The sequence below is a fragment of the Podarcis erhardii genome (genome assembly GCF_964252035.2).
Source record: "Podarcis erhardii genome assembly, chromosome: 2".
Classification (NCBI taxonomy): Eukaryota; Metazoa; Chordata; class Lepidosauria; order Squamata; family Lacertidae; genus Podarcis; species Podarcis erhardii.
In genome coordinates, this window is record NC_138498.1 from 14,816,533 (window position 1) to 14,831,230 (window position 14,698).

Genomic DNA, 14,698 nt, shown 5'->3' on the forward strand with positions numbered 1-14,698 from the left:
TGTGGTTGGGATCAGAGCCTTAAATGCCCAGAAGGAAGTACAAATTGCAGAGAACTCAGAGGAGGTCTCCTGTGTTGTTGCATTGAAGCTTGGAACAGGCAGAAGTGCCAACATTCAGCATGACGTAAGACCTCTATTTCCTTTCTTTCGAGTCCTCTGGAATGAAGAGAAATGTTGGAAGCGGGGGAGGTTCTTGCATTTTACACTGAGCTTTGGAGCATGCAGAAGCACCAAGAGTTGTGCTGATTCTGCCTGCTGTAGAGCTTTGCATACCACAGGAATCTGGGATAGGAGAAAATGTCAGTGGCAACCCAGAGTAGTCACTTGTCTACTGAGCTGAGCCAAAATTTGTGGATCCTTGCCTTTGGAACTACAGCTAGCCAGAAGATTCAGCATAATTTTCTCTTTATTACCTATCATCGGTAAAAGGCAAGCTCAGAAGTATTTGCATGCGCCGAACCTGTGAATTTAGGTAAATGTTTTCCTTCAATGACTTGGTGAATTGTAGTTACACTGTCAGTAGTCTAGAGAATTCTGGTGCATCCGCCCTGACTTGTTAAATTAAGCATTTGCTTTATGGGTATTTAGATTAATTGGCTCATTATTTATATAGCGATTTCTGTCTCACATTTCTAATGTCCATGCATCACTCAGTGTTTCCTTCAACAATTTAAAGCAATATAACATACAACAAACATTCAGTGAAAAATGTACAATAGAAATAAAGTCGCAGAATAAAATGTGAAGGAAGATAGGCATAGGTTTAAACATAGGTTTAAATAAAACAGCAGCACCTTGAAGGCAAAGGCCTGTTGGAATACAAATGTCTTCCCCAGCTGGTGAAAAAAGCCAGAGGGGGGCATCCATAAGTTAATGCGTTTCATAGTATTGGTGTAGCCACTGAGAAGGCCCTATTGCTTGTCACCATCAATTATGCTTCCACCTTAGATGCTTCCACCCTGCTTCTGATCTTAGGAAGCAGGTAGGTTGCTATGGGAGGAGGTGATCTCTCAGGAATCCTGGACCATAGCCATTTAAGGCTTTAAAGATAATCGCCAACACGTATTGTTTCTGTTCTAGGGTAATTGACTTAACACAATTGCTTTTTTAAAAAAGCAAGAAGAAATACATTCACAGAAGTCAGATATAAAAGCCTGATAGAGGCTTTTACTGAATTTGGACCTTTGCTTCCTGTGCTTGGAAATCTCTGAATTTTAGTAGCAGATATTATTTAGTCTGTATCTCTAAGGAGGGGCCATATTTTAGTTGCAGTATGCATATTTCAGTATTAGGCCCCAGATTTCATCAGTGGCTTTGTACATATGAAACTCCTAACTTCGGTCTCTCACTGGTGTTAGGAAAGATGTCTTGAAACCTTTGAAAAATGAGTTTGGTGTGTTGCGCTATTTAGGTGTATTGTCAATCCAACCTATTTAGAGAGATGGCTTTTTATACCTTGTTCAGATTTTTGTGGCATGCTATATTTGTTTATCTCTAGAATAAGAGAATCTCAGAATTGTAGAGTTGGAAGGGACCCCTGAGGGTCATCAAGTCCAACCCCCAGCAATGTAGGAATCTCAACTAAAGCTTTCACAGCAGATGACCGCCCAACCTCTGTTTTATTGAAATCAACATACACTACATTCACAGCATTCCCCTGATTCACCAAGTTTGTAACTTTTATCAAAAAAAGAAATGAGATTCCTCTGGCTGCAGAAATTAGTGGCCAGATTGCTCACCGATCCTCGCCTGACCGCACTATCTGCCGATTAGTTTCTGGGCTCAATTCAAAGTGCTGGCTTTGTCCTATGACTCAGGACCACAATACCTCAAGTAATGCCTTTCCTCACATGAACCTACCTGAACCCTAAGATCATCGTTTGAGACCGATCTTCATGTGCCCCCCTGCATGAAAGAAGGCAGCAACATGAAAACAGGCCTTTTCTGCTGTGGCTCCCCATTTGTGGAATGCTCTCCCCAGGGTGGTTCAACTGGTGCCTTCAACCAGGTCTTTGGCTAATTAACATCTTATACCTCTTTTAAATGTGTTGGGGGGGGAGGTTTATTGGTTTGTTGGTTTTGTTCTTATCAAGTATTTAATGTTTTTGTCTTGCATTTGTGTACCACCCTGAGATCTATGGATGAAGGATGGTACACAAATTTGATAAATATAAATAAATAAATAAAATATGGGGACAACATTTACCTGTCTCCAGTCTGCAGGGACCTCACTTGTTCTCCAAGAATTCTCACAGATTATAGACAGAGGCAAAGTAGCTAAGTGTTCCCTTACCACCTCTTTTTGTACCATGGTCTTCAGCTACCTTCTTGCATCGTTTATTCTGTTATCACCAGGTTGGCCACTTCTTTCCTTTTGGGTGAAGACAGGCACCAGGCAATTCCCCCTTATGTCTGTCAGAACAGCAATTCTCCGTCTTCTTCACACAAAGGACCTATTACTTGCTTCAAACACAGCTGAAGAAACCTTTAAAAATTATTTTTCGCCACTCTTGCAAGCCTCTGGCCCAAAATCTGTGTCTGGGGTGAGGGCATGGCAGCCAGCTTGCCCTGTTGTAGTTTTGCACATTCTCAGGTAGGAAGACAAACATGGTACAGGTGTTGCAAGTCACTGCAGCAGTTCTGTCGCCATCCACATGTCTTGGTCCTATGTATACCATGAGATAGCACTCCAGGCCTCTCCTTCAAAATACCCTCAGAAGTCCTGGTTATGAGCTCCCAGAGGCTGCTTTTCAAGGCCTCATTTTTCACAAAGGGGCTCACAATATAACAAGGGGACAAGCATTTTGCACATGTTCAATTGGCACATGACCGTTTAGTGCATGTGCCGTTTTCGGCCCCAGAATGGGGTGGGGTGGGCATATGCACACTCTACCGATGCATGTAATGACCCAGGGTGCAACCTCTGCGCAAATGGGGAGTTGCCTGTATGTAAAAATAACAAAGATCCAGATGGAAAAAAAATGAAATAATAAGCTAGCACATAGCTATTCCCTTTCTCATCCTGCTTATTTTACAGTTGCTCTTTTCTCCTCCTCTATAGCCTCCTCTGGTCCAAGCCATCTTTAATCGTGATATAGAGGAAGTACGGTCATTGCTGAGCCAGAAGGAGAATATCAATGTACTGGTAAGTTTTGGAGAACCAGTTTTTCCTTGTAATACTGAACCTGCTTCTTTCAACTTTGCATGAAGATTACATTTTCCTATTGGCTAAGCTCCCCTCACCACCACACACACATTGTGGGTAGAGCAGGGGAGTATGAAGCGATCCATGTACTATGTGTCCCTTTTAGAATTTGTGTTTAAGAACTAGATGTGCTAAAGCAGAGGTTGGAAGCATCTTTGGGCCCAAGGACACATTTGCAAACCAGCAAAGCTGTTGTGGATACCATACACACACAAACTATACGTGTGTGCACAATGCAGTCACACACATGCCATCACTCTCCCCTTCTGCTAGCACTTAGGCTTTAAAAACCACTGCTGGTTTATTTCAAGCCTAATTGTAATTTTATGTTGTGAACTGCCCTGATGTGGATAAAGGGCAGGATATAAATTTAATAAATAATAATAAAATAATTTCAGCAGGTTGAGGGGCAGAGTAGTTGAAATTTGTGGCTCCGGGGAAGGCCTCTGCAGGTGCTGGTGTGTCCGCAGGTGCAACGTTGGCAACCCATCTACTAAAGTTTCCCAGCTTAGCAAGCTTAAATGCTTGTTTTAACTATTTGATGTTTTGCCATGGTGCAGTGACTAGATATTGGTCTTTGACAGACATGGGTTTGGAATCCAGCTTAGTCACACTCTTGGTGGGTTTATTGCCTAGTTTTCATCTCTGGACCTCAGTTTCCCATTTGTAAAATGGGAATGTTGGTGAGCACAGGGTTGTTGCAGTGACAGATACAGACTGTGAAGTACTGTGCAGATGCCGAATTGATATACAGGGTGAAAGGCCCACACATCACCAGTAAATGTTGACTTTGTTGGGAATCGGCTGTACCAGATGTATTAGTCTAGCTGTACAGAGCGGTGGGTGGCACTGGGATCAGCTGTTCTCTTTGGCACCAAGTGTGTTCTGGATTAGTCTTGTGGCCTCTGAGTGAGAACAGCCTGTGTTACAGTGGTGTTCATCTTGTTCTTGTCTAGCCCACGAAACAGTAATTGGCTCTTCATTTCATCTTAGCTCATTCAGCTGAGGTGCATTTAATATAGGCCCATTATAAGCCGATTTTGTGTGATAAGGTGAAACTCCTAGTGTTTGAAGCAAACCAGGAGGTGTGACAATTAAATGCATCTTAGGCTGTCTCCAGAACATATCAGTAGTAGCCCAGACTCAGGAATGTGAGAAAACCAGAGTCTTGGGTATTTGAGCACATGAGCAGCAAGTTTGATGAACTGGTAAAGAATACTCATCAAAGCAGATTATACATATTTGGGCCATATTTCCAGTAGGATAATAAGATGGTTTAAGCAATTAGTAGGATCTCTTTTGGATTGCATTTGTTCTGTTCTGGACGCCCAAGTTTCAGAGTGTTCTAACAATTAGATTTAAGGAGCATCCCTTAGGAAAACCTGCTTAATCTTGCTGCTGCAAGGGGCAAAACCAAACTTCCTCCTAACTGTGAGCGATTCTACAACACAGTATTAGAGGAGGACTTGGTGCATTGATGCATGTTGATAGCCAAGGGCTGCTGGTTGCTCGGGAACGCAGAGGCATTTCTCCCTCTTTATTCCATGCTTGGCACAAGTGGAAGAAACAAACCAGGAAGCTGCAATTAAGCTTGACTTTTTGCAATATCTGAACTTGGGATCGTGGTTTGTATTTTCCTAACAAGCCAGGATTGTCAGCCAGCCATAAAATGAGGTCCGCCCCCCCCCCCGGCTTGTTAGGTAAAAAACAAGCCACAGTACAAGATTCAAACGTCATGGAAAACCAAGCTTAATTATGGCTTCTTGGTTTGTTTCTGCCACTCGTGCCGGAGAGGAGTAAAGGAGGAGTATTTGGATAACATGCTGCAACTCAGTGTTCATTCCAATAAGTCAGGATAGCCAGCAGCCCTGGTTTATTGTAACATGTAAACCTTCATGTTTCCTACAACTAAGAAAAGGCTGATGCGGCTGCATGATTGCCTTTTATTTAGGGGCAAAGATGTCAGTAGATGACTTGGAGGGGTGTGGAGGGGGGGAGATTTAAATGAAAAGTGGTGCTTTATGGGGTTAAACTAGCGACATAGAATCTACAAAATGAAAATGAGAATATTGTTTACCATGTTAATGGTAACAACCTATTATTAGGCAGATCCCTGATGGGCAGGATATAGTTTGCTGCCTCTTGAAACAGGCGACAAACTCTCCCAATAGTTCACATGGACTAGTTCAATCCTCACCCCCCGCCCTTCCAGATCACAGTGTGCCACATAGATAGCAGATACACTGCCAGTAAAGCACATAATTCCAGGTGACCAAACGAGTGCGCTGAGCTAAATGAATCCTTGTTGCACTTTGAGTAAGATGATATCTTTTATTGGACTCGGCTCTCAGGCTGAAAATGAAACCACACTGTTGAGCGTTACAGTACTGTACTCATCTCCATTGTCTCTTGAGACGGACAGATGCCAGCAGCACATTTACCATCGTGACTAGTAGCCATTGATAGCATTATCTTCTGTGAATTTGTCTAACCCATCCAAGTTGGGGGACTATCAGTATATCCTGAGAGAGTGAATTCAATGTATACACTGTGCAAAGTACTTCCATTTGTCTTCAGAATGCGGCAGCTAGACTGGTGACTGGGAGCAGCCACGGAGACCACATAACACTGGTCTTGAAAGACCTACACTGGCTCCCAGTACGTTTCCGAGCACAGTTCAAAGTTTTGGTGCTGACCTTTAAAGCCCTAAACGGCCTCAGTCCAGTATACCTGAAGGAGAATCTCTACCCCCTTCTGGTGGTTCCCTCGCTGCGAGAAGCCAAGTTACAGGGAACCAGGCAGAGGGCCTTCTCGGTAGTGGCACCCGCCCTGTGGAACGCCCTCTCACCAGATGTCAAAGAGAAAAACAACTACCAGACTTTTAGAAGACATCTGAAGGCAGCCCTGTTTAGGGAAGCTTTTAATGTTTAATAGACTATTGCATTTTAATGTTCTGTTGGAAGCCACCCAGAACCAATCTCTGGTTCTAATATTTTCAGAGAAGGAAACATTCTGGGTGGTATTCAGTGCTAGTCTTACTCAGAGTAGACCCCTTGAAGTTAATGAGCACAAGTAACTTAACTTCAGAACTGTGACTTCACTGAACACAACCCTCTCTCTGCATATTATTCATTATTTTGGAAACCTCTGTTGTGCCTCCCCTGTTGCTTACTTTTTTCAAAATTTGATCCTGGCCTGATCCCAAAACTTCCTGTATCTGATGGAGACGGCTAAGCTTGATGTCGCTGGAGCATGTTACAATATAATATGCCAGTTATATTTTGAGTCTGGTGTGTCTCATCTCCAGGAAGGGGTCTTATCTGTTAGTTGTTACACTTGTGCCACAGATGACAGCATGAGTCAGTTAGGCTCAAGACCTATAGGTCACTTCAAACACAGTATCTGAATTCAAACTCTTGGTACATTTTGATGAAGTACCTAAAGATGATCTCTGAAGTTCTGAAAGCTTGTTTTGATTTCTCCCAACAGAAATTCTGATAAATGTTAGCTCACATATTTTCTACTTCTTATTCTCGGAGACAACCATAGTGGTAACTGATACTTTGCAGTGGTTCATTCTAGTTTGTAATAATAAAATATTAGATATTCAGGGGCAAGTTTCTTTTCTTTCATTTTTTTGTATGGTCACCCTGCTTTGGGTCCATTGATTAAAAACTTGGGAGGAAATTACTTGGAAAGCAACTCATGTGATATTTTCCTATCCATGTACCCTAGAATAAAAAAGATTTACAACTTGGTCCTAATTATATTTGCTTGTAAGTTCCACTAAATTTATAGAACTAGTGTTCTTGTGCTTAAGATTGCAGAATGAGGGTTAAATGCTTTCCTCTGATCTTGGTTGTGCACTTTGTGTGTGTGTTAGAGGGGACCTAAGTAGCTAAGAATTAAAAAATAAATAGAGTTGCTTGGAATGGATCAGCTCATCTGTGCTGATGCACAGTTTTCTAAATCAGTCGTTCTACAGCTGAGAAATGAAATTTAAGTTTGGCTTGATTGCTAGACTCTCTTGCTCTTTTTTATTTTTTCACTTACTCTTTTTTCTTTCTTTTTAACAATGAGAGAGATGCCTCTGGAACCATAGGGTTGAAAAGCAGGTTGATGAGGATGAGGATGATAGTAGTAGTAGTAGTAGTTCAGGACTCAACAATCCATGTTTCAAATTGGCTTCGACTTTTAAGTGTGGGGCTGTGTCCTTTTAACACTTTACACATTTGATCATTTGGCCTTAGAGCACTGATATCCTTCTGAGCAGTTAATGCCAAGCACTTGGCACCAAACCCAAAGGCCAAATGCTAGTTGATTAGATACAGAACCTAAGTGGTGCTTCCTGCCTTTTGATAGCCTTGATTTTATGCCTTATCAGAGCTGTTTGCCTTGCTCTTAGGATTTGCTTGTTTGGGGCATGAAGTTTAGAAGCAAATGAAGTAGCAAGGTCTACATCCAGAACAACCTTGCTTTGTCTTTGAGGGAGTCATTCTTCCAAGTGTCCAGAATAGTTTGAAGATGTTTGTTGGAAATTTCAGCCTCACTTTTAGTGCTCAGCTCAGCTCAGCTCAGCTGCTATACTCTAATGCAGGGGTGGGGAACGTTTTCTAAGAATAGATTAAACTTTTATTAAAACAAGAAAGTAGAATATTTTATTAATAAAACAATAAAAATAAAAATATTAGATTGAAATTTTGAAATTCTCTGAGGGAGGACCTAATGGGTCAGAAATGCACTGGATTATAAACTTTTGAACATCAAATGGTTTATTCTACCCCTTTACTCTCCCCCTGCCCCCCCCCATTTGCCTGGGGTTTCCCTCTTTTTCTACTTTTACATTATATAAAGGCCTTACCATGTTGCAGGAGTGATACAGTCATCAAACTCTGATTGCATTCCTTCTTGTTCTGTTTACCACAGCATTTGAGATTGCTTAAAAGCCTTAAGATGTATTGTTTGTTTAATACAGTGGTACCTCAGGTTACATACGCTTCAGGTTACAGACTCCACTAATCCAGAAAGAGTACCTCAGGTTAAGAACTTTGCTTCAGGATGAGAACAGAAATTGCGTGGCAGCAGCAGGAGGCCCTATTAGCTAAAGTGGTGCTTCAGGTTAAGAACAGTTTCAGGTTAAGAACAGACCTCCAGAACGAATTAAGTACTTAACCCGAGGTACCACTGTAATCCAATCAACTGTAGTGGTGCTGCTATAATCACTAATATTTGTTTACTTATTTCATTTATAGTCAACCATCCTTCCATCATGGGACTGAATGTGTACATGAGGTTTCCAGATATTCTCCCATCTTAGCATTAACCAGACCTAGACCTGCTTAACTTTAGCAAGATGGTTGCATCAACATTCCCTCTAGCAATGCACTGCTGCCTTTGAGTCTTTGGTCTAAAATATATGCAGCAATGTGAATTGGCTTTGTATCATTTTAAAGCACTGCTTTCAAAAGTATTTCACTAGTCATCCTGAAAGAGAAGATATTCCTTAAGAGGAGTTCACATGCGATTTCTGTTCTCATTTCCATTTTTCCATTTCAAGCTATGTGTGAGAGCTTTTTTGTTATGTTTCTTTTTGAAGCTTTTGGATTTTTTTTCTGGGATTTACCAATTTGTGTAGTCTTGATGGCAATGATAGACATGTCAATGCTTCTTAAATTCATATAACCCTTTCAAAGTCAATGTCAAGTTTTTGAAAGGCTAAATTAAGGTCTCTTACACTTAGAGCATATTAGGTAAGCACATTACAAAACATTGCACTACATTAATTGGCTCTAACTCTCTGTTCAAGAACAGATTATTATTATTATTATTATTATTATTATTATTATTATTATTATGTGGTGGTGGTTGTAAGTTTTTAATGTTTGATGTTTTTGCTATGCTTTTATTATGTTGGAAGCTGCCCAGAGTGGCTGGAACAACCCATTCAGATGAGCAGAGTATAAATTATCATCATCGTAGTTAAGCTATCGTGTGAGACTCATTAAAAGCAACCAAAGCAAAAGTTAGATGAGTAAATCCTCCAACAAGATATCCGTGTTCTGAGTTTACTAAGCTCATTTAACTTGGCAGCAGTTAAGAATAGTCAATCAAATTTGAATGCAGTGCCGGCCTTTTGAATCAGTATCCTACATAGGTCATGTCACTGTGATCAGCTAGTGAGATCCAGCAGACCAGCCAGTGTACCTTCCATTGTTACTGGGGAAAAGCAATGGGGCAGAACAGGCATATGGATTTTCTTCTTACAGGGTGTACAGTTGCTCCTGGCTGAAGGTGATCCACTCTTTAAGCAAACTTTCATGGCTTGTGGCAGACACATTTTGAGGGTTGCAGTCAGTAATGCCGTGGGTTAACAACCAGGTTTAAAATTTCGGCTACTTTGTCTTTGCACAACTTTTCCTATATACCAACGTCTTAAGCTTTAATTTGTCACTGGATAGATAAGCTCAGAGATATTGCTAGATATTTCAGCACATCAAGGTAATTGGTCTATAGACTGAAAAGATTGGATGGCAACATCAGCATGGAACAGTATTCTAGTAGCTGGTCCCATTGCACAATGGGACTTCCCCATATGCCCTTGAATCTGTTCTAGGGGTTCCCCCAACCCTCTGGAGCAGGGGAAGGGGAGGAGGCGAATGTTCTGTTGCACAAGGACAAACCATTGCACTGATGAAACAATTGCCGTGGTGCTATGTTGGATTCCTCTCATGGCTTTTAGATTCCACTTTGACACCTTCCATTTATCTCTGTTGTGTTTCCCCAAACCAGGACCAAGAGAGACGAACCCCTTTGCATGCAGCTGCATACTTGGGAGACGCCCCTATTCTTGAACTCCTAATACTATCAGGTAAGAAGTGAAGGTGTATGTTCTGGTTGATAAGAGGTGAAGAAGGTCAGGTCTAGCAGCTTCAGGGCATTTGCTGAATAGAAAAAGAAAACCTTCTCTTCCTATCCTGAGGGAACTGGTGGCAGTTTGGTGCAGACTTGTATATATCACTGCCTAAACTGTCAGGGGGGCAGAGTCACAGAGAGGATCGAGTAACACTGATAGATCCTGTGTAGTCCTGCAGTTGAGAACACTGACTTTAAACTGGGGTGGTAGCTGTATATTCCATGTTCAGTTCCAGCTTCAGGCAAATTGCTATTGCTCATCCTCTGTTAACAGGCCTTTAAGGCAGGAATTATAATGATCTACAATTTAAACAGTCACAAGAATGAATGAGAGGATCGTAAAGTGCTTTCATATTAAAAGTGCTAAAGTTAGCAGATTGCTACTAGTAATATTATTGGAGTCATGATTCTGCAGCAGCAAAGATTTATGGAAACGTTCGAATTCAGTGAAGCTATTTTGAAACAGACAGCTCTATCCACTGTAACTCTTCCTGTGTAGATTGCAGGGCAGAGTTGGCTTTCTGGACAGTGAAGCCAGCACAGATGGTTCTCAACGCATATGCTAAATGTCTCCAAGTTAATGGTAATGGAAGAAGTTGGCTATTGATGGTACATAATTTTAAAAACAAGTGTTAGTTTTTGAAAGCTGCTGGTTTTCAGATATTTCTCTTTCGATGAGGATTAGGACACTAAATCATGTGATCCTACTTGTACAAACTAATTATTCTTCCTTTTCAAGCATGTTTAAGCATGGCTTCTGAACATGGTATCTTTCGTTAAGAAGAATTTTGCATCTCTGTCCTTGTGAGAAAGTTCTGTGAGTCAGAGGTTCTTTTCATTTAAACAACTGGACTGCCTTTATCAGTTGCACAGTTAAAGTTAGTGGAAGTGAGACTGGATTTTGTACAGTTCAGGAGGCCAACATAACATTAACCTTGAGATGTGTGTGGTATTGATAATACCATGCTCTTCAGTCGAAGCAATAGCACAATCAATATGTGCACAACTTATTTGCAGATTAGCTTTTTGAATGGTGGGCATTTTCTGAATACAGTGCCAATGTTCTCTTCCTCTTAATCTGTCTGCTGCCATTTTTGTTGCAAAACAAGTAAGACCCATATCTGCAAATACATGGTGAGATAATGGCTACAATCCTAGCTCCACTTACCAGGAAGCAAGCCCCATTGAATTCAGCAATACTTCTGAGTAAAACATGGTTAGGATTGCATTTTAAGGGGATAAATGGATTCTAATATTGGGTGCAGGGACAAGGGATGCTTTTCGTCAGTATATGATCTTGCTTTATCTCTCCTATCCACCTTGGGCAGGTGCTAACGTTAATGCAAAGGACACCCTTTGGCTAACCCCGTTACACCGTGCTGCAGCTTCTCGCAATGAGGTAGGTACTAGTTCCTTTGACCTGTTTTCATTCATCCTGTTAAAGTGGCAAAGGAAATGCTCTTTCTCATAGGTGCCTCCTACAGCCACCCTTTCGGCAACTTCATTTCCCCCTTCATATGCCAGTGCTTACCCTGGGTCACAATGAAAACCAGTAGCTATCTTGAATGTCTGCAAACAAGAATTACCTTAATCGTGAAAGGTGGATCAAGATCTGTTGCCTTCCTTGCAGTTCATCTTTGTGGGCCTTATTGTGACTTAATGTAGCTGTGTAAGTTTTAAGTGAGGAGGGGTCCTGCTACATCTTGTGTCCCTCAGATTTCTGATTGCTGTAGCCAGTACCTTCCCCCTCCCCTTTAATTAACATGGATGGACAAATCAGTTGTGTACCTGAAAAGAGTATGAAGTCAGAGTTACCTGTCCTTGAAGTTTGCTGGAATGAGGGAAATTACAGAATACAGTGGTGCCTCGCAAGACGAAATTAATCCGTTCTGCGAGTCTCTTCGTCTAGCGTTTTTTTGTCTTGCGAAGCAAGCCCATTGATGGCTTAGCGGATTAGCGCTATTAGTGGCTTTTAGCGGCTTAGTGGATCAGCTGATAAGCGGCTTAGCGGCTTAGAAAAGGGGGGGGAGGGAAAAAACCCCGCAGGAACTTGCAAGACATTTTCATCTTGCAAAGCAAGCCCATAGGGAAATTTGTTTTGCGAAGCGCCTCCAAAACGGAAAACCCTTTCGTCTAGCGGGTTTTCCGTCTTGCGAGGCGTTCGTCTTGCGGGGTACCACTGTAGTGTGTTACGTTCCATAACCCCCATTCCATGGTCAGCATTTCTACTGAATGCCTATTTTGTCTGAATTAAGCTTCAATTTGTTACCCTTACTCTTGTCTATTACCAATTCAAAACATGGACCGGCTTCCCTGGAATTTGATGGAAAGGAGAGAGAGAGTTGGGTATCATTAGTACGTTGGTGACACCAAACCCTAAAAATTAGTGGTTTAACGTGAATGCTAAATAGAACAGGGTGCAAGATGGAACTAGGACATTGGCCAAGGGGTCTAACAGGAATCCCCCAGCAGTACCTTCTAGAACCACCCCTGGAACTCCACGAAATGAAGCCTGCAAGTCCTGTCTCAGTCAGATGGTTATGAGAGTTGATGGTATTGAAAGCTGCCTAGATGGTCTTGCAGAACCAACAGAGAGATATCCCCTCTGCCAATTCCTGGTGTATATAGCCCACTAAGGTGACTAAATCTGCCTCCGTCCCATAATCAGACTTGAAGTAAGATTGAAATGGATCTAAATAATCCACCTCGCCTACCTGGAGTGTGATGCCACTCACAAACTCGGGCGTCTTGCCCAGAAATGGAGTGTTGGGGACAGGCAAGAGAAATTATCCAATATGATGAGGTTCAAGGAAGCTTCTTAAAAGACATTAGGGCCCTTGCTCGGTCAGTTCTCTTGGCAGCTATTATAAGCCAAGAAGGGCAAGTGTGGAGCACACACGTAGGTAGGCCTCACCCTTCCATGGATCCTGTCCATATGCCTGAGCTGTACAAATTGAAACTGTCCCCTATAACTGGACAAGTTAGTCTAGGCTTGTCACCTGGTGCAGAGAAAGGATCAGGCAGGAAAGCTCAGTAAAAGCTCTTCCACTCCCAACTTTGTGTCCAAAAACAGTTAATTTAGGACTGTGTAGAAAATAAGGTTAGTAACTTTTGTACACTTGTTTGCAAGGCTTCACTGGTTTACTTTAAAGTCATAAATCAATATTCTGTGCCAAGATCTGCAATTTCTGCCCAAGTTGAATACGTTATGAACCTAATCTGGCCCTGTGTAACAGAGACAAGGCTGTTCCCAGTGAGCATTTTTAGCAGGGTTAGGAATGGAGATTTGCGCAGAATGCATGGATGTGGAAGCTCCCTTATGCCCACAGACACACACATGCACACTCAGGGATCTAAATAGTGCAGTAAACTAAAGTTGCCTTAATTTTCTCTCAGACTGTTCTTTTTTAAAAAATAAAATAAAATGTTGGTATTAATATTTTATTGAAAAGGTTTCAATTATAAAGAAATAAACTGATACAAAGAAAAATAAAAAGGCACAAAAATGTGTAGGAATATATACAGTAGATATATATATATATATATATATATATATATATATATGCAAATACAGTGGTACCTCATGTTAAGTACTTAATTCGTTCCGGATGTCCGTTCTTAACCTGAAGCACCACTTTAGCTAATGGGGCCTCCTGCTGCCGCCGCACCGCCGGAGCCCGATTTCTGTTCTTATCCTGAAGCAAAGTTCTTAACCTGAAGCACTATTTCTGGGTTAGCGGAGTGTGTAACCTGAAGCGTATGTAACCCGAGGTACCACTGTACAGTGGTGCCTCGCAAGACGGAAAACCCGCTAGACGAAAGGGTTTTCCGTTTTGGAGGCGCTTCGCAAAACGAATTTCCCTATGGGCTTGCTTCGCAAGACGAAATGTCTTGCGAGTTCCTGCGGGTTTTTTCCCCTCCCCCCCTTTTCTAAGCCGCTAAGCCGCTTATCAGCTGATCCGATAAGCCGAAAAGCCGCTAATAGCGCTAAGCCGCTAAGCCGTCAATGGGCTTGCTTCGCAAAACGAAGAAACCGCTAGACGAAGAGAATCGTGGAACGGATTCTTTTCGTCTTGCGAGGCACCACTGTATACGAAAAATACCGTAACCCATCCATTCTTTTATATATTTGATATTAGTATCACAGTCTGTTCTTGACACAGCATTGTAGAAAATGCCACCCCTTTCCTGACTGATGTATTACCTTACACGCTGCTACATTAATTCAGAGGTAGAGAAGTTTGCATTGCCGTGAGTAGGATAACATCCATAACTTGATAATAGAGCAGCTTTTCATCCTAAGGGTGCTGTTGTAATGTGTTGCTATATTTCTCTGTAAAAGCAGAAAGTTGTTGTTGTTGTTGTTGTTGTTTTGTACAGATGATTGTGGAGTAAGTTTTATGCCCTTAATTGCACAAATACTGGGCTCCCATGAGACTGTCCTCTTGGAAAAGCTTCCGCTGTTCCTCAGCAGAGTCTGTTAACTTGTGTAATTGCCTTTTCCTGCTGACCTCACAGCTTCAGGCCATTTCCAGCAGCCGAGAAGCACCACTTAAGCTGGCTCAATTAATTCACCTCTTT

At 41.8% G+C, this 14,698-nt stretch overlaps 1 protein-coding gene across 2 annotated transcripts in view; it reads left to right on the forward strand.

The window, feature by feature from the left end:
• ANKRD52 (ankyrin repeat domain 52) overlaps positions 1 to 14,698 on the forward strand; it is a 70,102-nt gene that overhangs the window by 7,314 nt on the left and 48,090 nt on the right. For both annotated transcript variants that reach the window (XM_081849568.1, XM_081849567.1), the window contains exons 2-4: positions 3,062 to 3,145; positions 9,995 to 10,073; positions 11,446 to 11,516. In XM_081849568.1, the coding sequence (XP_081705694.1) occupies positions 3,062 to 3,145; positions 9,995 to 10,073; positions 11,446 to 11,516 (234 nt within the window). The remainder of the gene's footprint in view (positions 1 to 3,061; positions 3,146 to 9,994; positions 10,074 to 11,445; positions 11,517 to 14,698) is intronic.